General features: G+C 49.0%; 1 protein-coding gene across 3 annotated transcripts in view; it reads left to right on the top strand.

Moving 5' to 3' along the window:
* LOC141157138 (vitamin D3 hydroxylase-associated protein-like) overlaps positions 1-22,771 on the top strand; it is a 320,295-nt gene that overhangs the window by 91,824 nt on the left and 205,700 nt on the right. For 2 of the 3 annotated variants that reach the window (XM_073644036.1, XM_073644038.1), the window contains exons 2-7: positions 2,217-2,330; positions 10,532-10,675; positions 11,110-11,243; positions 15,464-15,670; positions 21,307-21,344; positions 21,456-21,580. In XM_073644036.1, coding sequence (XP_073500137.1) covers positions 2,217-2,330; positions 10,532-10,675; positions 11,110-11,243; positions 15,464-15,670; positions 21,307-21,344; positions 21,456-21,580 — 762 coding nt within the window. The remainder of the gene's footprint in view (positions 1-2,216; positions 2,331-10,531; positions 10,676-11,109; positions 11,244-15,463; positions 15,671-21,306; positions 21,345-21,455; positions 21,581-22,771) is intronic. The other variant, XM_073644039.1, reaches the window with a different exon arrangement.

Here is a 22,771-nt window from a genome sequence, read left to right as displayed (position 1 = left end):
GGGCGTATGGGCAGATCTCCCCTTAGGTATAAGAGAACCCATGGACAGTACAGAAGCACTTATTTCCAGGGGGGAATAAGAATTATAAGCAACGGGTCCTGTATGATAACAGCATAATCCAACTGGAGAGCCCCTCCTCCACCTATATTGAATCATCTCAGCGATCGTATAGTGTAAGTTATCTTCTTTAATCCTGTTTATTTTTTGTAACTGCCTATGTATTTTTATTGTCTCCTTTGTAACATCCTTGTATATATTTTTCCTAAACACTGCCTCCTTTTTGGATTAAATATAAAATTTAATAGTCCTGTTTCTTTTGTTTTATAATCGTTCCTCGCCCGAAGCCATATACGCTACCAAAACGCAGGGGTCCGGCCAGACCTGTATTATATTTCAAACTCGGCCGGTGGTTGCAGAGAATATTAATAATTGGGCTATCGTGAAGCTGACAGTGACTGTATGGAGGGCGTTAAACACAGATTACTGGCTTTGGAACCCAGAGGTATGACGCCATATGCTCACTGGTCACTTGCCGATAACTACGTAGGCAGTAGTCTGGATCGCGTGGATGAAATACGGACAGCGTGACGGCACAGTGAGATATTGCGTGATCTCCCCGGTGTCGTCCCTGTGTTGGAATCCCTGACAGAGTTGTTCTGAAGCCACTCCTTTGTTATTTTAGCTGTGTGCTTAGGGTCATTGTTGGAAGGTGAACCTTCGGCCAAGTCTGAGGTCCAGAGCACTCTGGAAGAGGTTTTCATCCAGGATATCTCTGCACTTGACCGCATTCATGTTTCCTTCAATTGCAACCAGTCGTCCTGTCCCTGCTGCTGAAAAACACCCCCATAGCATGATGCTGCCACCACCATGTTTCACTGTTGGGATTGTATTGGGCAGGTGATGAGCAGTGCCTGGTTTTCTCCACACATACCACTTAGAATTATCACAAAAAAGTTATATCTTCATCTCATCAGACCAGAGAATCTTATTTCTCATAGTCTGGGAGTCCTTCATGTGTTTTTGAGCAAACTCTATGGGGGCTTTCATATGTCTTGCACTGAGGAGAGGCTTCTGTCGGGCCACTCTGCCATAAATGCCCGACTGGAGGAGGGCTGCAGTGATAGTTTACTTTGTGGAAGTGTCTCCCATCTCCCTACTGCATCTCTGGAGCTCAGCCACAGTGATCTTGGGGTTCTTCTTTACCTCTCTCACCAAGGCTCTTCTCCCACGATTGCTCAGTTTGGCTGGATGGCCAGGTCTAGGAAGACTTCTGGTGGTCCCAAATTTCTTCCATTTAAGGATTATGGAGGTCACTGTGCTCTTAGGAACCTTGAGTAATGCAGAAATTCTTTTGTAACCTTGGCCAGATCTGGGCCTTGCCACAATTCTGTCTCTGAGCTCTTTGGGCAGTTCCTTTGAGCTCATGATTCTCATTTGGTCTGACATGCACTGTGAGCTGTGAGGTCTTATATACACAGGTGTGCGCCTTTCCAAATCAAGTCCTATCAGTTTAATTACACACAGCTGGACTCCAATGAAGGAGTAGAACCATCTCAAGGAGGATCACAAGGAAATGGACAGCATGTGACTGAAATATGAGTGTCTGAGCAAAGGGTTTGAATACTTATGACCGTGTGAGATTTCAGTCTTTCTTTGTTAATAAATTTGCAAAAATTTCTACATTTCTGTTTTTTTCAGTCAGGATGGGACAGAGTGGACTGTAAGGAGAAAAAAAAATGAACTTTTTAGAATTTACCAAATGGCTGCAATGAAACAAAGAGTGAAAAATGTAAAGGGGTCTGAATACTTTCCGTACCCACTATAAACCCCCACCAGTATATAGTGTAATATGGCATCCATATCTGCTCCCCATAGTAGTTTGCTGAACCTGGGGCTAACGTACTAAAACAGTAGATCGCCGCTCAGGTCGGAGACCACCGTACCAGAGTGTAATAAGATTATTACTATTCTCAGTTTCTGCTTCTCCCGTTTATTCACAAGATGCCAAATCCCCAAGAAGTTACAGTCGGTGGACGGTCACAAGCACATTACCGGGTGCAGAACATTGCTCCTGAGAACGGCGGAGCTGTAGTGCAGCGGCCTACCCAGTCATCAGCTGGGGCAATCTGCAGTCAATGTGCACATGGGGCTAAATGGCAGGAGGTCGTGGAGAGACGCACATGTGTCACAGAGATTTGTGTCCTGTTTTTTTACAGCATGGAAATGTAGACACAAGACGGATCCTTTCCACTCCATTAGCGGAACTCGTGGAGCATCTGAAGAAAGGATCACTGACGCCCGAGACTGTGCTCCATGTGTACATGGAAAAGGTGGGGACAATGTACAACCAACCCCTGCACTGCTTATAGGTACCCCCAGATCATGTATCTCTGTATACAGGGAGCTCCCCCTAGTGGTGACTGCAGACAGGATCTGATCATGTATCTCTGTATACAGGGAGCTCCCCCTAGTGGTGGCTGCAGACAGAATCTTATCATGTATCTCTGTATACAGGGAGCTCCCCCTAGTGGTGGCTGCAGACAGAATCTCATCATGTATCTCTGTATACAGGGAGCTCCCCCTAGTGGTGGCTGCAGACAGAATCTTATCATGTATCTCTGTATACAGGGAGCTCCCCCTAGTGGTGGCTGCAGACAGAATCTTATCATGTATCTCTGTATACAGGGAGCTCCCCCTAGTGGTGGCTGCAGACAGAATCTCATCATGTATCTCTGTATACAGGGAGCTCCCCCTAGTGGTGGCTGCAGACAGAATCTTATCATGTATCTCTGTATACAGGGAGCTCCCCCTAGTGGTGGCTGCAGACAGAATCTTATCATGTATCTCTGTATACAGGGAGCTCCCCCTAGTGGTGACTGCACACAGAATCTTATCATGTATCTCTGTATACAGGGAGCTCCCCCTAGTGGTGACTGCAGACAGAATCTTATCATGTATCTCTGTATACAGGGAGCTCCCCCTCGTGGAGGCTGCAGACAGGATCTTATCATGTATCTCTGTATACAGGGAGCTCCCCCTAGTGGTGGCTGCAGACAGAATCTTATCATATATCTCTGTATACAGGGAGCTCCCCCTAGTGGTGGCTGCAGACAGGATCTTATCATGTATCTCTGTATACAGGGAGCTCCCTCTAGTGGTGGCTGCAGACAGGATCTTATCATGTATCTCTGTATACAGGACGCTCCCCCTAGTGGTGACTGCAGACAGGATCTGATCATGTATCTCTGTATACAGGGAGCTCCCCCTAGTGGTGGCTGCAGACAGAATCTTATCATGTATCTCTGTATACAGGGAGCTCCCCCTAGTGGTGGCTGCAGACAGAATCTCATCATGTATCTCTGTATACAGGGAGCTCCCCCTAGTGGTGGCTGCAGACAGAATCTTATCATGTATCTCTGTATACAGGGAGCTCCCCCTAGTGGTGGCTGCAGACAGAATCTTATCATGTATCTCTGTATACAGGGAGCTCCCCCTAGTGGTGACTGCAGACAGGATCTTATCATGTATCTCTGTATACAGGGAGCTCCCCCTAGTGGTGGCTGCAGACAGAATCTTATCATGTATCTCTGTATACAGGGAGCTCCCCCTAGTGGTGGCTGCAGACAGGATCTTATCATGTATCTCTGTATACAGGGAGCTCCTCCTAGTGGTGGCTGCAGACAGAATCTTATCATGTATCTCTGTATACAGGGAGCTCCCCCTAGTGGTGGCTGCAGACAGAATCTTATCATGTATCTCTGTATACAGGGAGCTCGCCCTAGTGGTGACTGCAGACAGGATCTTATCATGTATCTCTGTATACAGGGAGCTCCTCCTAGTGGTGGCTGCAGACAGAATCTTATCATGCATCTCTGTATGCAGGGAGCTCCCCCTAGTGGAGGCTGCAGACAGGATCCTATCATGTATCTCTGTATACAGGGAGCTCCCCCTAGTGGTGGCTGCAGACAGTTTCTTATCATGTATCTCTGTATACAGGACGCTCCCCCTAGTGGAGGCTGCAGACAGTTTCTTATCATGTATCTCTGTATACAGGGAGCTCCCCCTAGTGGTGATTGCAGACAGAATCTAATCATGTATCTCTGTATACAGGGAGCGCCCCCTAGTGGTGATTGCAGACAGGAACTTATCATGTATCTCTGTATACAGGGAGCTCCCCCTAGTGGTGGCTGCAGACAGGATCTTATCATGTATCTCTGTATACAGGGAGCTCCCCCTAGTGGTGGCTGCAGACAGGAACTTATCATGTATCTCTGTATACAGGGAGCTCCCCCTAGTGGTGATTGCAGACAGAATCTTATCATGTATCTCTGTATACAGGGAGCTCCCCCTAGTGGTGGCTGCAGACAGAATCTTGTCATGTATCTCTGTATACAGGGAGCTCCCCCTAGTTGTGGCTGCAGACAGGATCTTATCATGTATCTCTGTATACAGGAAGCTCCCCCTAGTGGTGGCTGCAGACAATATCTAATCATGTATCTCTGTATACAGGGAGCTCCCCCTAGTGGTCGCTGCAGACAGGATCTTATCATGTATCTTTGTATACAGGGAGCTCCCCCTAGTGGTGGCTGCAGACAGAATCTTATGATGTATCTCTGTATACAGGGAGCTCCCCCTAGTGGTGGCTGCAGACTGAATCTTATCATGTTTCTCTGTATACAGGGTGCTCCCCCTAGTGGTGGCTGCAGACCGGATCTTATCATGTATCTCTGTATACAGGGAGCTCCCCCTAGTGGTCGCTGCAGACAGGATCTTATCATGTATCTCTGTATACAGGGAGCTCCTCCTAGTGGTGGCTGCAGACAGAATCTTATCATGTATCTCTGTATACAGGGAGCTCCCCCTAGTGGTCGCTGCAGACAGGATCTTATCATATATCTCTGTATACAGGGAGCTCCTCCTAGTGGTGGCTGCAGACAGAATCTCATCATGTATCTCTGTATACAGGGAGCTCCCCCTAGTGGTGGCTGCAGACAGAATCTTATCATGTATCTCTGTATACAGGGAGATCCCCCTAGTGGTGTAGTGGTGACTGCAGACAGAATCTTATCATGTATCTCTGTATACAGGGAGCTCCCCCTAGTGGTGACTGCAGACAGAATCTTATCATGTATCTCTGTATACAGGGAGCTCCCCCTCGTGGAGGCTGCAGACAGGATCTTATCATGTATCTCTGTATACAGGGAGCTCCCCCTAGTGGTGGCTGCAGACAGAATCTTATCATGTATCTCTGTATACAGGGAGCTCCCCCTAGTGGTGGTTGCAGACAGGATCTTATCATGTATCTCTGTATAAAGGGAGCTCCCTCTAGTGGTGGCTGCAGACAGGATCTTATCATGTATCTCTGTATACAGGACGCTCCCCCTAGTGGTGACTGCAGACAGGATCTGATCATGTATCTCTGTATACAGGGAGCTCCCCCTAGTGGTGGCTGCAGACAGAATCTTATCATGTATCTCTGTATACAGGGAGCTCCCCCTAGTGGTGGCTGCAGACAGAATCTCATCATGTATCTCTGTATACAGGGAGCTCCCCCTAGTGGTGGCTGCAGACAGAATCTTATCATGTATCTCTGTATACAGGGAGCTCCCCCTAGTGGTGGCTGCAGACAGAATCTTATCATGTATCTCTGTATACAGGGAGCTCCCCCTAGTGGTGACTGCAGACAGGATCTTATCATGTATCTCTGTATACAGGGAGCTCCCCCTAGTGGTGGCTGCAGACAGAATCTTATCATGTATCTCTGTATACAGGGAGCTCCCCCTAGTGGTGGCTGCAGACAGGATCTTATCATGTATCTCTGTATACAGGGAGCTCCTCCTAGTGGTGGCTGCAGACAGAATCTTATCATGTATCTCTGTATACAGGGAGCTCCCCCTAGTGGTGGCTGCAGACAGAATCTTATCATGTATCTCTGTATACAGGGAGCTCGCCCTAGTGGTGACTGCAGACAGGATCTTATCATGTATCTCTGTATACAGGGAGCTCCTCCTAGTGGTGGCTGCAGACAGAATCTTATCATGCATCTCTGTATGCAGGGAGCTCCCCCTAGTGGAGGCTGCAGACAGGATCCTATCATGTATCTCTGTATACAGGGAGCTCCCCCTAGTGGTGGCTGCAGACAGTTTCTTATCATGTATCTCTGTATACAGGACGCTCCCCCTAGTGGAGGCTGCAGACAGTTTCTTATCATGTATCTCTGTATACAGGGAGCTCCCCCTAGTGGTGATTGCAGACAGAATCTTATCATGTATCTCTGTATACAGGGAGCGCCCCCTAGTGGTGATTGCAGACAGGAACTTATCATGTATCTCTGTATACAGGGAGCTCCCCCTAGTGGTGGCTGCAGACAGGATCTTATCATGTATCTCTGTATACAGGGAGCTCCCCCTAGTGGTGGCTGCAGACAGGAACTTATCATGTATCTCTGTATACAGGGAGCTCCCCCTAGTGGTGATTGCAGACAGAATCTTATCATGTATCTCTGTATACAGGGAGCTCCCCCTAGTGGTGATTGCAGACAGAATCTTATCATGTATCTCTGTATACAGGGAGCTCCCCCTAGTTGTGGCTGCAGACAGGATCTTATCATGTATCTCTGTATACAGGAAGCTCCCCCTAGTGGTGGCTGCAGACAATATCTAATCATGTATCTCTGTATACAGGGAGCTCCCCCTAGTGGTCGCTGCAGACAGGATCTTATCATGTATCTTTGTATACAGGGAGCTCCCCCTAGTGGTGGCTGCAGACAGAATCTTATGATGTATCTCTGTATACAGGGAGCTCCCCCTAGTGGTGGCTGCAGACTGAATCTTATCATGTTTCTCTGTATACAGGGTGCTCCCCCTAGTGGTGGCTGCAGACCGGATCTTATCATGTATCTCTGTATACAGGGAGCTCCCCCTAGTGGTCGCTGCAGACAGGATCTTATCATGTATCTCTGTATACAGGGAGCTCCTCCTAGTGGTGGCTGCAGACAGAATCTTATCATGTATCTCTGTATACAGGGAGCTCCCCCTAGTGGTCGCTGCAGACAGGATCTTATCATATATCTCTGTATACAGGGAGCTCCTCCTTGTGGTGGCTGCAGACAGAATCTCATCATGTATCTCTGTATACAGGGAGCTCCCCCTAGTGGTGGCTGCAGACAGAATCTTATCATGTATCTCTGTATACAGGGAGATCCCCCTAGTGGTGTAGTGGTGACTGCAGACAGAATCTTATCATGTATCTCTGTATACAGGGAGCTCCCCCTAGTGGTGACTGCAGACAGAATCTTATCATGTATCTCTGTATACAGGGAGCTCCCCCTCGTGGAGGCTGCAGACAGGATCTTATCATGTATCTCTGTATACAGGGAGCTCCCCCTAGTGGTGGCTGCAGACAGAATCTTATCATGTATCTCTGTATACAGGGAGCTCCCCCTAGTGGTGGTTGCAGACAGGATCTTATCATGTATCTCTGTATAAAGGGAGCTCCCTCTAGTGGTGGCTGCAGACAGGATCTTATCATGTATCTCTGTATACAGGACGCTCCCCCTAGTGGTGGCTGCAGACAGAATCTTATCATGTATCTCTGTATACAGGGAGCTCCCCCTAGTGGTGGCTGCAGACAGAATCTTATCATGTATCTCTGTATACAGGGAGCTCCCCCTAGTGGTGACTGCAGACAGGATCTTATCATGTATCTCTGTATACAGGGAGCTCCCCCTAGTGGTGGCTGCAGACAGAATCTTATCATGTATCTCTGTATACAGGGAGCTCCCCCTAGTGGTGGCTGCAGACAGGATCTTATCATGTATCTCTGTATACAAGTAGCTCCTCCTAGTGGTGGCTGCAGACAGAATCTTATCATGTATCTCTGTATACAGGGAGCTCTTCCTAGTGGTGGCTGCAGACAGAATCTTATCATGTATCTCTGTATACAGGGAGCTCCCCCTAGTGGTGGCTGCAGACAGAATCTTATCATGTATCTCTGTATACAGGGAGCTCCCCCTAGTGGTGACTGCAGACAGGATCTTATCATGTATCTCTGTATACAGGGAGCTCCTCCTAGTGGTGGCTGCAGACAGAATCTTATCATGCATCTCTGTATGCAGGGAGCTCCCCCTAGTGGAGGCTGCAGACAGGATCCTATCATGTATCTCTGTATACAGGGAGCTCCCCCTAGTGGTGGCTGCAGACAATTTCTTATCATGTATCTCTGTATACAGGGAGCTCCCCCTAGTGGTGGCTGCAGACAGAATCTTATCATGTCTCTCTGTATACAGGGAGCTCCCCCTAGTGGTGGCTGCAGACAGGATCTTATCATGTATCTCTGTATACAGGGAGCTCCCTCTAGTGGTGGCTGCAGACAGGATCTTATCATGTATCTCTGTATACAGGACGCTCCCCCTAGTGGTGGCTGCAGACAGAATCTTATCATGTATCTCTGTATACAGGGAGCTCCCCCTAGTGGTGGCTGCAGACAGGATCTTATCATGTATCTCTGTATACAGGGAGCTCCCCCTAGTGGTGGCTGCAGACAGGAACTTATCATGTATCTCTGTATACAGGGAGCTCCCCCTAGTGGTGATTGCAGACAGAATCTTATCATGTATCTCTGTATACAGGGAGCTCCCCCTAGTGGTGGCTGCAGACAGAATCTTGTCATGTATCTCTGTATACAGGGAGCTCCCCCTAGTGGTGGCTGCAGACAGGATCTTATCATGTATCTCTGTATACAGGAAGCTCCCCCTAGTGGTGGCTGCAGACAATATCTAATCATGTATCTCTGTATACAGGGAGCTCCCCCTAGTGGTCGCTGCAGACAGGATCTTATCATGTATCTTTGTATACAGGGTGCTCCCCCTAGTGGTGGCTGCAGACAGAATCTTATGATGTATCTCTGTATACAGGGAGCTCCCCCTAGTGGTGGCTGCAGACTGAATCTTATCATGTTTCTCTGTATACAGGGTGCTCCCCCTAGTGGTGGCTGCAGACCGGATCTTATCATGTATCTCTGTATACAGGGAGCTCCCCCTAGTCGTCGCTGCAGACAGGATCTTATCATGTATCTCTGTATACAGGGAGCTCCTCCTAGTGGTGGCTGCAGACAGAATCTCATCATGTATCTCTGTATACAGGGAGCTCCCCCTAGTGGTGGCTGCAGACAGAATCTTATCATGTATCTCTGTATACAGGGAGATCCCCCTAGTGGTGACTGCAGACAGAATCTTATCATGTATCTCTGTATACAGGGAGCTCCCCCTAGTGGTGACTGCAGACAGAATCTTATCATGTATCTCTGTATACAGGGAGCTCCCCCTCGTGGAGGCTGCAGACAGGATCTTATCATGTATCTCTGTATACAGGGAGCTCCCCCTAGTGGTGGCTGCAGACAGAATCTTATCATGTATCTCTGTATACAGGGAGCTCCCCCTAGTGGTGGCTGCAGACAGGATCTTATCATGTATCTCTGTATACAGGGAGCTCCCTCTAGTGGTGGCTGCAGACAGGATCTTATCATGTATCTCTGTATACAGGACGCTCCCCCTAGTGGTGGCTGCAGACAGAATCTTATCATGTATCTCTGTATACAGGGAGCTCTTCCTAGTGGTGGCTGCAGACAGAATCTTATCATGTATCTCTGTATACAGGGAGCTCCCCCTAGTGGTGGCTGCAGACAGAATCTTATCATGTATCTCTGTATACAGGGAGCTCCCCCTAGTGGTGACTGCAGACAGGATCTTATCATGTATCTCTGTATACAGGGAGCTCCTCCTAGTGGTGGCTGCAGAAAGAATCTTATCATGCATCTCTGTATGCAGGGAGCTCCCCCTAGTGGAGGCTGCAGACAGGATCCTATCATGTATCTCTGTATACAGGGAGCTCCCCCTAGTGGTGGCTGCAGACAGAATCTTATCATGTATCTCTGTATACAGGGAGCTCCCCCTAGTGGAGGCTGCAGACAGGATCTTATCATGTATCTCTGTATACAGGGAGGTCCCTCTAGTGGTGGCTGCAGACTGAATCTTATCATGTATCTCTGTATACAGGGAGCTCCCCCTAGTGGTGGCTGCAGACAGGATCTTATGTATCTCTGTATACAGGGAGCTCCCCCTAGTGGTGGCTGCAGACTGAATCTTATCATGTATCTCTGTATACAGGGAGCTCCCCCTAGTGGTGGCTGCAGACATTATCTTAGCATGTATCTCTGTATACAGGGAGCTCCCCCTAGTGGTGGCTGCAGACAGGATCTTATCATGTATCTCTGTATACAGGGAGCTCCCCCTAGTGGTGGCTGTACTTTGAATATTTTTATAGATGTGCAGTGGATTTGTATTCCCTATTACATGATTGGAGTACTGCACCTTAAAAAAATAAATGAGGAGATTATAAATAATCGGTTACATCTCCAATGTTGCTCTCAGCCTTCCAGTCTCTTTTAGTTTAGATTTTGTTACATGGAAATTAGGAGGATGCTGATTTTTTAGAATGAATGTTTTTCCCATTTATTTCTTTAACTCGTGAAGGCTTTGGAGGTGACCAAGGAAGTGAATTGCTTGATCGACTTTCTGCCAGATTGTGAGATGCAGGTGCAGGAGCTGAAGAAGCAGCAGGAAAAGGGTCTTCTCTTTGGGGTACCCATCTCTGTGAAGGACAATGCTGGATATAAGGTTTGTCATATAGTGACCACACAGACTGAAGTAGTTCCTATATATTCAATATGTCTTAATAGTTCTAACTGGACCTAAAGGTGAAGGTAGCACCAATGGGGACGGGACTAGTGGAAGGCGGCCTCCGTGATGGAGACTACTGGGGGCAGCCCTAAGTGATGGTGACCAGAGTGTTTTTGCCCCAGTAATGGGGACCATGGGGGTTTGGCCTCAATGGGGTAAGGATCGATAAGATCCAGACCACTGATGGGACCAGTGGTGGCTTTGAGGCTTCAACATTCTACAGGTCTCTGGGGTCTGAAGTTCCCCCAGTTGTGGGGGCCCTTTTTTTGGGGTGGCAGGTATGGCTGCTCTCTCAGATCCGGATTGGGCTCTCTTCTTGTCCTGTGTACTCTGATCTGTTCCCTTAAATTCAGAATCCTACCTTTTTGCAGGGACACAACTCAAACTGCGGCCTTGTCCATTACCTGGGGGTGGAAGATGCTGAAGACAGCATCCTTATCCAGGTTCTGAAGAAGCAAGGCGCCATCCCCTTTGTGAAGACCAACATCCCGCAGTCCTTGATAAAGTAAGACATAAACACTATAGCATGGCCAAGTAACATACTCCAGTCACCTCCGAAGCAGCAGTCTCTGAACTGCTCGCTATCATGTTAGGTAAGATGTGCAAAAGAGGAATGTAAATCCCATCAATATCTGGTGGCCTCACTTTGTCATCTTCTCTTTTTCTCGGTTCACTTGTGCACAGGCAGGGATTTTGTAGGATTATAATCGGGTGTAACCAATTATATCAATCAGGTGATAATGAACATCTTTTTCATATGGAGGCTGAACACCATCATAAATGGAAACAGAAACAGCAGTGTAGGAGGCATACCATGGCGAGACTGAGCACAAGTCACCAGGTAGTTATACTGCAATACAAGGTTTCTCCCAGGGAAAGATTTCACAGCAGACTGGAGATCCATGATGTGATGCGCAAGTTCTGTAGAAGAAGCACCAAGAAATTGGCGATGTTAAGGAGTGAAGACACACTGATCAGCCAAGGAAACTTTGTGCAGCAGATGAGAAACATCGTTCTTATTTCCTTTCAAAATCCGATGTTGTCCAGCAGTTCCATCAGCTCAGAGCTGACAGCAGTCAGGGGGATCCGTTACACCATCTACTGTGAAGAGAAGCCTGTCCAGACGTCGTCTTCAGAGAACATGTGGTCAACAACCTTCTACATGGAAGCAAGAGCAAGAGACTCATCTCTGCATCAACACATGGACTGATGAGTAAAACGTGGAATATTCAACTGCAGCAGCAATGTGTTTCCAAAGGGTCAGAGGGCGGCACAATAATGAGGGTCTGCCAAAGCATTGACACCCAGTGGAGGGGCCTGCAGGTCTGGGGCTTCATTTCAGTAGATGTAGTTGTGGATTTGATCAGAAGGCTTCTGCTCAACTGCAAATTAATTCTGCAGCCGGACAATGACCCCCAACATCCAGCCAATGTCGCTAAGAACTAGGAGTCCTGGGGGTGATGATCTGGCCCTGATCTCATATCATCCAGACTGTCTGGGGTCCCATGAAGAGACAGAAGGATCCGCACAAGCCTCATACACAGGAGATCTGGGGTCAGGTCTCCAAGATGTTTGGCACAACCTCCTGCCGAGCTCCTCCATAACCAGTGTACAAGTGATGAGAAGAAGAGATGGAGGCGACGGGCGGTCACCAGATACTGACCATGGAGGCGAGGGGCGGTCACCAGATACTGACGATGGAGGCGAGGGGCGGTCACCAGATACTAATGATGGAGGCAACGTGCGGTCACCAGACACTGATGATGGAGGTGACGGGCAGTCACCAGATACTGATGATGGAGGCGACGGGCGGTCACCAGATACTGATGATGCAGGTGACAGGTGGTCACCAGATACTGATGATGGAGGCGACAGGCGGTCACCAGATACTGATGATGCAGGCGAGGGGCGATCACCAGATACTGATGATGCAGGTGACAGGTGGTCACCAGATACTGATGATGCAGGTGACAGGTGGTCACCAGATACTGATGATGGAGGTGACAGGCGGTCACCAGATACTGATGATGGAGGCGACGGGCGGTCACCAGATACTGATGATGGAGGCGACGGGCGGTCACCAGATACTGATGATGGAGGCGACAGGCGGTCACCAGATACTGATGATGGAGGCGACGGGCGGTCACCAGATACTGATGATGGAGGCGACGGGCGGTCACCAGATACTGATGATGGAGGCGACGGGCGGTCACCAGATACTGATGATGGAGGCGACAGGCGGTCACCAGATACTGATGATGGAGGTGACGGGCGGTCACCAGATACTGATGATGGAGGCGACGGGCGGTCACCAGATACTGATGATGGAGGCGACGGGCGGTCACCAGATACTGATGATGGAGGCGACAGGCGGTCACCAGATACTGATGATGGAGGCGACGGGCGGTCACCAGATACTGATGATGGAGGCGACGGGCGGTCACCAGATACTGATGATGGAGGCGACAGGCGGTCACCAGATACTGATGATGGAGGCGACGGGCGGTCACCAGATACTGATGATGGAGGCGACGGGCGGTCACCAGATACTGATGATGGAGGCGACGGGCGGTCACCAGATACTGATGATGGAGGCGACAGGCGGTCACCAGATACTGATGATGCAGGCGAGGGGCGATCACCAGATACTGATGATGCAGGTGACAGGTGGTCACCAGATACTGATGATGGAGGCGACAGGCGGTCACCAGATATTGATGATGCAGGCGAGGGGCGATCACCAGATACTGATGATGCAGGTGACAGGTGGTCACCAGATACTGATAATGGAGGCGACGGGCGGTCACCAGATACTGATGATGGAGGTGACAGGTGGTCACCAGATACTGATGATGGAGGTGACGGGCGGTCACCAGATACTGATGATGGAGGCGATGGGCGGTCACCAGATACTGATGATGGAGGTGATGGGCGGTCACCAGATACCGATGATGCAGGTGACAGGTGGTCACCAGATACTGATGATGGAGTCGACGGGCGGTCACCAGATACCGATGATGGAGGCGAGGGGCGGTCACCAGATATTGATGATAGAGGTGACGGGCGGTCACCAGATACTGATGATGGAGGCGAGGGGCGGTCACCTGATATTGATGATGGAGGTGACGGGCGGTCACCAGATACTGATGATGCAGGTGACAGGTGGTCACCAGATACTGATGATGGAGGCGACGGGCGGTCACCAGATACCGATGATGGAGGCGAGGGGCGGTCACCAGATATTGATGATGGAGGTGACGGGCGGTCACCAGATACTGATGATGGAGGCGACGGGCGGTCACCAGATACTGATGATGGAGGCGACAGGCGGTCACCAGATACTGATGATGGAGGCGACAGGCGGTCACCAGATACTGATGATGGAGGCGACGGGCGGTCACCAGATACTGATGATGGAGGCGACGGGCAGTCACCAGATACTGATGATGGAGGCGACAGGCGGTCACCAGATACTGATGATGCAGGCGAGGGGCGATCACCAGATACTGATGATGCAGGTGACAGGTGGTCACCAGATACTGATGATGGAGGCGACAGGCGGTCACCAGATATTGATGATGCAGGCAAGGGGCGATCACCAGATACTGATGATGCAGGTGACAGGTGGTCACCAGATACTGATGATGGAGGCGACGGGCGGTCACCAGATACTGATGATGGAGGTGACAGGTGGTCACCAGATACTGATGATGGAGGTGATGGGCGGTCACCAGATACTGATGATGGAGGCGATGGGCGGTCACCAGATACTGATGATGGAGGTGATGGGCGGTCACCAGATACCGATGATGCAGGTGACAGGTGGTCACCAGATACTGATGATGGAGGCGACGGGCGGTCACCAGATACCGATGATGGAGGCGAGGGGCGGTCACCAGATATTGATGATGGAGGTGACGGGCGGTCACCAGATACTGATGATGGAGGCGAGGGGCGGTCACCTGATATTGATGATGGAGGTGACGGGCGGTCACCAGATACTGATGATGCAGGTGACAGGTGGTCACCAGATACTGATGATGCAGGTGACAGGTGGTCACCAGATACTGATGATGCAGGTGACAGGTGGTCACCAGATACTGATGATGGAGGCGACGGGCGGTCACCGGATACTGATGATGGAGGCGACGGGCAGTCACCAGATACTGATGATGGAGGCGACAGGCGGTCACCAGATACTGATGATGCAGGCGAGGGGCGATCACCAGATACTGATGATGCAGGTGACAGGTGGTCACCAGATACTGATGATGGAGGCGACGGGCGGTCACCAGATACTGATGATGGAGGTGACAGGTGGTCACCAGATACTGATGATGGAGGTGACGGGCGGTCACCAGACACTGATGATGGAGGTGACGGGCGGTCACCAGATACTGATGATGGAGGTGACGGGCGGTCACCAGACACTGATGATGGAGGTGACGGGCAGTCACCAGATACTGATGATGGAGGTGACGTGCGGTCACCAGATAATGATGATGGAGGAGACGGGCGGTCACCAGACACTGATGATGGAGGTGACGGGCGGTCACCAGACACTGATGGGATTTACATTTCTCCTATGTTTATTCACTTTACATTCTGTTAATTGATAAAAATAAACAATTAACCCTTCTATTCCTGGAAGCTTCTGACTTTGCCCATACCTTTTGCCCAGTACTGCATATTCGAGTAGCTATAACGCCATGTCTCCTTTAACAGCTTCGACTGTAGTAACTCCATCTTCGGACAGACCCTGAACCCCCACAACCATAAAAAGACCTGTGGGGGCTCCAGTGGTGGAGAGGGCGCCCTGATCGCTGGGGGTGGTGCTATCCTTGGCGTGGGCACAGATGTGCTGGGAAGTATCCGGATGCCATCCAGCTTTTGTGGGATCTGTGGACTGAAGCCGTGTGGAGACAGACTGAGGTAAGTCGTGGTGGTAATGGAATGCCATCACTTCTTTCATGAGGCATCATCATCATTCTGTCATTATAATTCCTTCTTTCTTCCTCCTTTATCTTCCACCTCCTTCTTCTGCTCCTCCTTTTCCTTCATTCTCCTTATTACTCTTCCTTTGCATTTTCTTGCTCTCCTTCCTCATCTCCTTCTCCTTAGTCCTCCATTTCTCCGCCACTTTTCTATTCATTCTCCTCTTCCTACTCCTCTTTATGTTCTTCCTGCCCCCTCTCCTTCTGTTCTTTATTTTCCACATTCTTCCTCTTCTTTTCTTCAATATCGTCCACTCCCTCATTATTCTTGTAACTAGATGGTGGCCCGATTCTAACGCATCGGGTATTCTAGAATATGTATGCGGCCGACCGGGCGCAATCAGAAGAGCGGTGTTTAAATTTGGCGCTAAAATCGCTGATTGGTCGCTTTCGATCAGAGAACTGTATTAGTGAGGACCAGGGAGCGGCACTACCTGTGCGGGTACTTCCTCTGCGAGCAGCCGGGAGATGACCAGCTGCTCGCAGCAGAAGTATCCCGACCGGCGGCGCCGCTCCCCGGTCCACCCTTCACACTTGCCGTCGGGAGCCGCATGGAGGTCAGCGGCGCCGCCGGTCGGGGTACTTATGCTGCGAGCAGCCGGGAGATGAACGGCTAGCACCGGACATCTCCTGGCTGCATCGCCGCTGACCTCCGTGCGGCAGATGAGCCGCTAAAAGCCGCCATCTTGTTCTGAAATCCCGCGTCGCTGATTGGCTGCAGCCGGACCAATCAGCGACACGGGATTTCCTGGACAGAAGGACAGACAGACAGACGGGATAAGGGGATTATATATATATTAGATGATCCAGCCATGTGCTCCATCCTGTCCTCTTCCTCCTTCCCCTCCTCCTTTTTCCTCTTGGTTTTACTCTTCCTCCTTGTCTTCTTTTTCCTTGCCTCGTTGTTCCTGTGATGATATTGACGCGCCCCCTGGGCGTGGGTTACCCGGAACCGGGCCGGTAGATGCTGGGGGTTGTAGTCACCGTGGCGGTGACCCGTTCCGTGACCCAGGTGGTCAATCTAAGGGTAGTTTATGTACATCTGTCATGTGTAGTCCGACTACGCCACCTGTGGAGTGCGGTTAATAGAGACCGCCGCTGTGGAACAGTCCTCTGAAGCTGGTGGTATAGCAGCAAGGTTGGTATAACTCCCCACAGGAAGAGTTAGCTTCAGGGCAGTGTGTGTGGATGATGGTGGTTGTGCAGGGTGTCGCAGTGCAGAAATAACCACAGAGTCCGTATAGTGCAGTCCCAGGGTCTTTACTGGTAGCAATTAGACAGGCCTGGACTGGAGTACTGGCTAGAGATAAGAGCCTGGTCAGTCTGGGAGCAAGCATAGAGTCCTCCTGGGCAGGTGGAGTTGTAGGCCTGCCGTTCTTACTATACTCTTTGGCTGTTCTGCTTGTAGCTGTGTTGTAGCCCACGTCCCTGAGTGTAACGTGCTGTGCTCACCCGTATGGCTGGCAGCTCGGGCCTTGTGGATGCCTCGCTCCTCCGTAGCGGTACGGGTCCCTTGGTGCTGCTGAGCCTCAGGGTGTCTGATGGGGGCCAGGAGACCTGCAATCTCCTGCCCTGCGGTATCTGCTGCTGGGCCTTCAGTGTCCCACAGCCTCGGACTCCGGTGTCCGGTTCTCTGTGTAGTCCAGCTAGGACGAGCTATCTCCAGCTCCAGTCCCTAGCTCCTATCTCTTCAATGTCCTAATCTCAACTCCTGCACTAAACTAAACTAACCCCGCCTCCAGATCCAGTTGCCAAGGGGAGGGTCCTCCCCTTGCTGGTCTAGAGCCAGGAAGTGTTGCATGTATTATGTTCCTGACCAGGAAACCCCTGCTTGCCTCCAGACATGGCATTACCTCTTTTGAGGGAAGCAATACCACTGTGGCAACCAGACCCCCTGGGGTGCCGCAACATGGTCATGTTCTTCTTCCTCTTCTTTCCTCTGTCCTCTTCCTTTTTTCTCTTCCACCTATTTTCTTCATCCTTATCAGTCTTCCTCTTCCTCTGCATTTGCTTTTAAATGTCTCCTCTTTGCTTTACTTCTGTCGTCTTATTTTCTATTTAATTCTACTTCCTTCTCTTCAGAAAGTCCAGGGAGCCCCATAGGGCGTACGGGACAGAACGGGGGGAGTGAAGGGGTTAAAGGGTTTGAATAGGTGGTCAGGGATACGAGGAGGTGGGGGCAGGAGTAAGAGGAGATGTAAGGAAGTGCAGGGTCAGTTACCTACTCTTGCTTCCTGGAACACAGCTGTCCACCCGCCCGCATTTATAAAAAATTAAATAAAAATTGTATATTTAGTATCACAGCGGCGGGGGATGGGTCTGGATATTGGTGAGCTCCATTTAGGTGGGAAGTCACTAGTGGAGGATAGTGGCTTCTGTTACAGGTCTGGGTTAGTTGCGTGCGTAGGTCCTGCAAGTGGTAGAAGTATTAATACCTCATCCCTGGGCTGGTGTGTTGCGGCCAGGGATATATGTTGGGGGCTTCTGGACCAGACTTATCTGTTGTTATTATATATATATGTAATGTTTACATGGCTACTGTTATATTGTTTATAATGTTGTGCGGCGCCATTGTTGTGACTGCCTCAGATTGTGTGTACTGTTTAAAAGGCTGCTGTGGCCATTTAACCCAAGTCGCAAGCAGTCGCGTGTTTCTTTAAAGGGATGTTAAGATAAAGGGTGGGTAAGATCTGGAACGACAGGAAATCCCTTTTTGAATTGTCATGTTCCTATTTCCTCTTCTCTCCTCTTCTTTTTCTCAGCCTTCTTTCTCTTCTCCTTCCTCGTTATTCTTGTGATAATCCAGCCATGTTCTCCTTCCTCTCCATCCTTCCTTTGTCCTTTATCCTCCTCCTCTTTTCCTTCTTTCTCTTCTCCTTCCTCGTTATTCTTGTGATAATCTGGCCATGTACTCCTTCCTCTCCATCCTTCCTTTGTCCTTTATCCTCCTCCTCTTTTCCTTCTTTCTCTTCTCCTTCCTCGTTATTCTTGTGATAATCCAGCCATGTTCTCCTTCCTCTCCATCCTTCCTTTGTCCTTTATCCTCCTCCTCTTTTCCTTCTTTCTCTTCTCCTTCCTCGTTATTCTTGTGATAATCTGGCCATGTTCTCCTTCCTCTCCATCCTTCCTTTGTCCTTTATCCTCCTCCTCTTTTCCTTCTTTCTCTTCTCCTTCCTCGTTATTCTTGTGATAATCTGGCCATGTTCTCCTTCCTCTCCATCCTTCCTTTGTCCTTTATCCTCCTCCTCTTTTCCTTCTTTCTCTTCTCCTTCCTCGTTATTCTTGTGATAATCTGGCCATGTTCTCCTTCCTCTCCATCCTTCCTTTGTCCTTTATCCTCCTCCTCTTTTCCTTCTTTCTCTTCTCCTTCCTCGTTATTCTTGTGATAATCTGGCCATGTTCTCCTTCCTCTCCATCCTTCCTTTGTCCTTTATCCTCCTCCTCTTTTCCTTCTTTCTCTTCTCCTTCCTCGTTATTCTTGTGATAATCTGGCCATGTTCTCCTTCCTCTCCATCCTTCCTTTGTCCTTTATCCTCCTCCTCTTTTCCTTCTTTCTCTTCTCCTTCCTCGTTATTCTTGTGATAATCTGGCCATGTTCTCCTTCCTCTCCATCCTTCCTTTCTCCTTTATCCTCCTCCTCTTTTCCTTCTTTCTCTTCTCCTTCCTCGTTATTCTTGTGATAATCCAGCCATGTTCTCCTTCCTCTCCATCCTTCCTTTGTCCTTTATCCTCCTCCTCTTTTCCTTCTTTCTCTTCTCCTTCCTCGTTATTCTTGTGATAATCTGGCCATGTACTCCTTCCTCTCCATCCTTCCTTTGTCCTTTATCCTCCTCCTCTTTTCCTTCTTTCTCTTCTCCTTCCTCGTTATTCTTGTGATAATCCAGCCATGTTCTCCTTCCTCTCCATCCTTCCTTTGTCCTTTATCCTCCTCCTCTTTTCCTTCTTTCTCTTCTCCTTCCTCGTTATTCTTGTGATAATCTGGCCATGTTCTCCTTCCTCTCCATCCTTCCTTTCTCCTTTATCCTCCTCCTCTTTTCCTTCTTTCTCTTCTCCTTCCTCGTTATTCTTGTGATAATCCAGCCATGTTCTCCTTCCTCTCCATCCTTCCTTTGTCCTTTATCCTCCTCCTCTTTTCCTTCTTTCTCTTCTCCTTCCTCGTTATTCTTCTGATAATCTGGCCATGTTCTCCTTCCTCTCCATCCTTCCTTTGTCCTTTATCCTCCTCCTCTTTTCCTTCTTTCTCTTCTCCTTCCTCGTTATTCTTCTGATAATCCGGCCATGTTCTCCTTCCTCTCCATCCTTCCTTTGTCCTTTATCCTCCTCCTCTTTTCCTTTTTTCTCTTCTCCTTCCTCGTTATTCTTGTGATAATCCAGCCATGTTCTCCTTCCTCTCCATCCTTCCTTTGTCCTTTATCCTCCTCCTCTTTTCCTTCTTTCTCTTCTCCTTCCTCGTTATTCTTCTGATAATCTGGCCATGTTCTCCTTCCTCTCCATCCTTCCTTTGTCCTTTATCCTCCTCCTCTTTTCCTTCTTTCTCTTCTCCTTCCTCGTTATTCTTGTGATAATCCAGCCATGTTCTCCTTCCTCTCCATCCTTCCTTTCTCCTTTATCCTCCTCCTCTTTTCCTTCTTTCTCTTCTCCTTCCTCGTTATTCTTGTGATAATCCGGCCATGTTCTCCTTCCTCTCCATCCTTCCTTTCTCCTTTATCCTCCTCCTCTTTTCCTTCTTTCTCTTCTCCTTCCTCGTTATTCTTGTGATAATCCAGCCATGTTCTCCTTCCTCTCCATCCTTCCTTTGTCCTTTATCCTCCTCCTCTTTTCCTTCTTTCTCTTCTCCTTCCTCGTTATTCTTCTGATAATCTGGCCATGTTCTCCTTCCTCTCCATCCTTCCTTTGTCCTTTATCCTCCTCCTCTTTTCCTTCTTTCTCTTCTCCTTCCTCGTTATTCTTGTGATAATCCTGCCATGTTCTCCTTCCTCTCCATCCTTCCTTTGTCCTTTATCCGCCTCCTCTTTTCCTTCTTTCTCTTCTCCTTCCTCGTTATTCTTGTGATAATCTGGCCATGTTCTCCTTCCTCTCCATCCTTCCTTTGTCCTTTATCCTCCTCCTCTTTTCCTTCTTTCTCTTCTCCTTCCTCGTTATTCTTGTGATAATCCGGCCATGTTCTCCTTCCTCTCCATCCTTCCTTTGTCCTTTATCCTCCTCCTCTTTTCCTTCTTTCTCTTCTCCTTCCTCGTTATTCTTCTGATAATCTGGCCATGTTCTCCTTCCTCTCCATCCTTCCTTTGTCCTTTATCCTCCTCCTCTTTTCCTTCTTTCTCTTCTCCTTCCTCGTTATTCTTGTGATAATCTGGCCATGTTCTCCTTCCTCTCCATCCTTCCTTTGTCCTTTATCCTCCTCCTCTTTTCCTTCTTTCTCTTCTCCTCCCTCGTTGTTCTTCTGATAATCCGGCCATGTTCTCCTTCCTCTCCATCCTTCCTTTGTCCTTTATCCTCCTCCTCTTTTTCTTACTTCTCTGTTCTCCCTCCTCGTTATTCTTGTGATGACCTGGCCATATTCTTCCTCTCTTCCAGTGATCTTGGCATTCTCTCTCCAGTCACTGGGACGTCAGGTTAGTCATTTTCCCTGTCAGTTTGCAGTGGTTGTGGCTGCCATCTCTTCTTCATCTTTCTGAACACGAGTTTGTCGCTGTTATGTGACTGAGATGGTTCTGTCCCTGTAGCTGTGAACATGCCAGGCCCAATGGCTCGGGACGTGGACAGCTTGGCCTTGTTTATGAAAGCCGTTCTGTGTGATGACTTGTTCCGTCTCGACCCCACGGTGCCGCCAGTTCCCTTCAATGACGAGGTATGGAGCCCTGCATACCCTCCCTGACGCCAGAGAAGACCATATACACACACACATATATATATAATATACAGTACAGACCAAAAGTTTGGACACACCTTCTCATTTAAAGATTTTTCTGTATTTTCTTGACTATGAAAATTGTACATTCACACTGAAGGCATCAAAACTATGAATTACCACATGTGGAATTATATACTTACCAAAAAAGTGTGAAACAACTGAAAATATGTCTTATATTCTAGGTTCTTCACAGTAGCCACCTTTTGCTTTGATGACTGCTTTGCACACTCTTGGCATTGTCTTGATGAGCTTCAAGAGGTAGTCACTGGAAATGGTCTTCCAACAATCTTGAAGGAGTTCCCAGAGATGCTCAGCACTTGTTGGCCCTTTTGCCTTCACTCTGCGTTCCAGCTCACCCCAAACCATCTCGATTGGGTTCAGGTCTGGTGACTGTGGAGGCCAGGTCATCTGGCGTAGCACCCCATCACTCTCCCTCTTGGTCAAATAGCCCTTACACAGCCTGGAGGTGTGTTTGAGGTCATTGTCCTGTTGAAAAATAATTGGTGGTCCAACTAAACGCAAACCGGATGGAATAGCATGCCGCTGCAAGATGCAGTGGTAGCCATGCTGGTTCAGTATGCCTTCAATTTTGAATAAATCCCCAACAGTGTCACCAGCAAAGCCCCCCCACACCATCACACCTCCTCCTCCATGCTTCACGGTGGGAACCAGGCATGTAGAGTCCATCCGTTCACCTTTTCTGCATCGCACAAAGACACGGTGGTTGGAACCAAAGATCTCAAATTTGGACTCATCAGAGCAAAGCACAGAATTCCACTGGTCTAATGTCCATTCCTTGTGTTCTTTAGCCCAAACAAGTCTCTTCTGCTTGTTGCCTGTCCTTAGCAGTGGTTTCCTAGCAGCTATTTTACCATGAAGGCCTGCTGCACAAAGTCTCCTCTTAACAGTTGTTGAAGAGATGTGTCTGCTGCTAGAACTCTGTGTGGCATTGACCTGGTCTCTAATCTGAGCTGCTGTTAACCTGCGATTTCTGAGGCTGGTGACTCGGATAAACTTATCCTCAGAAGCAGAGGTGACTCTTGGTCTTCCTTTCCTGGGGCGGTCCTCATGTGAGCCAGTTTCTTTGTAGAGCTTGATGGTTTTTGCAACTGTACTTGGGGACACTTT

This window comes from Phyllobates terribilis, unplaced genomic scaffold, assembly GCF_046119375.1.
Source record: "Phyllobates terribilis strain yellow unplaced genomic scaffold, ASM4611937v1 Scaffold_8__6_contigs__length_399053987, whole genome shotgun sequence".
In the NCBI taxonomy this organism is placed as follows: domain Eukaryota; kingdom Metazoa; phylum Chordata; class Amphibia; order Anura; family Dendrobatidae; genus Phyllobates; species Phyllobates terribilis.
This window is presented reverse-complemented; position numbering and strand designations above follow the sequence as displayed.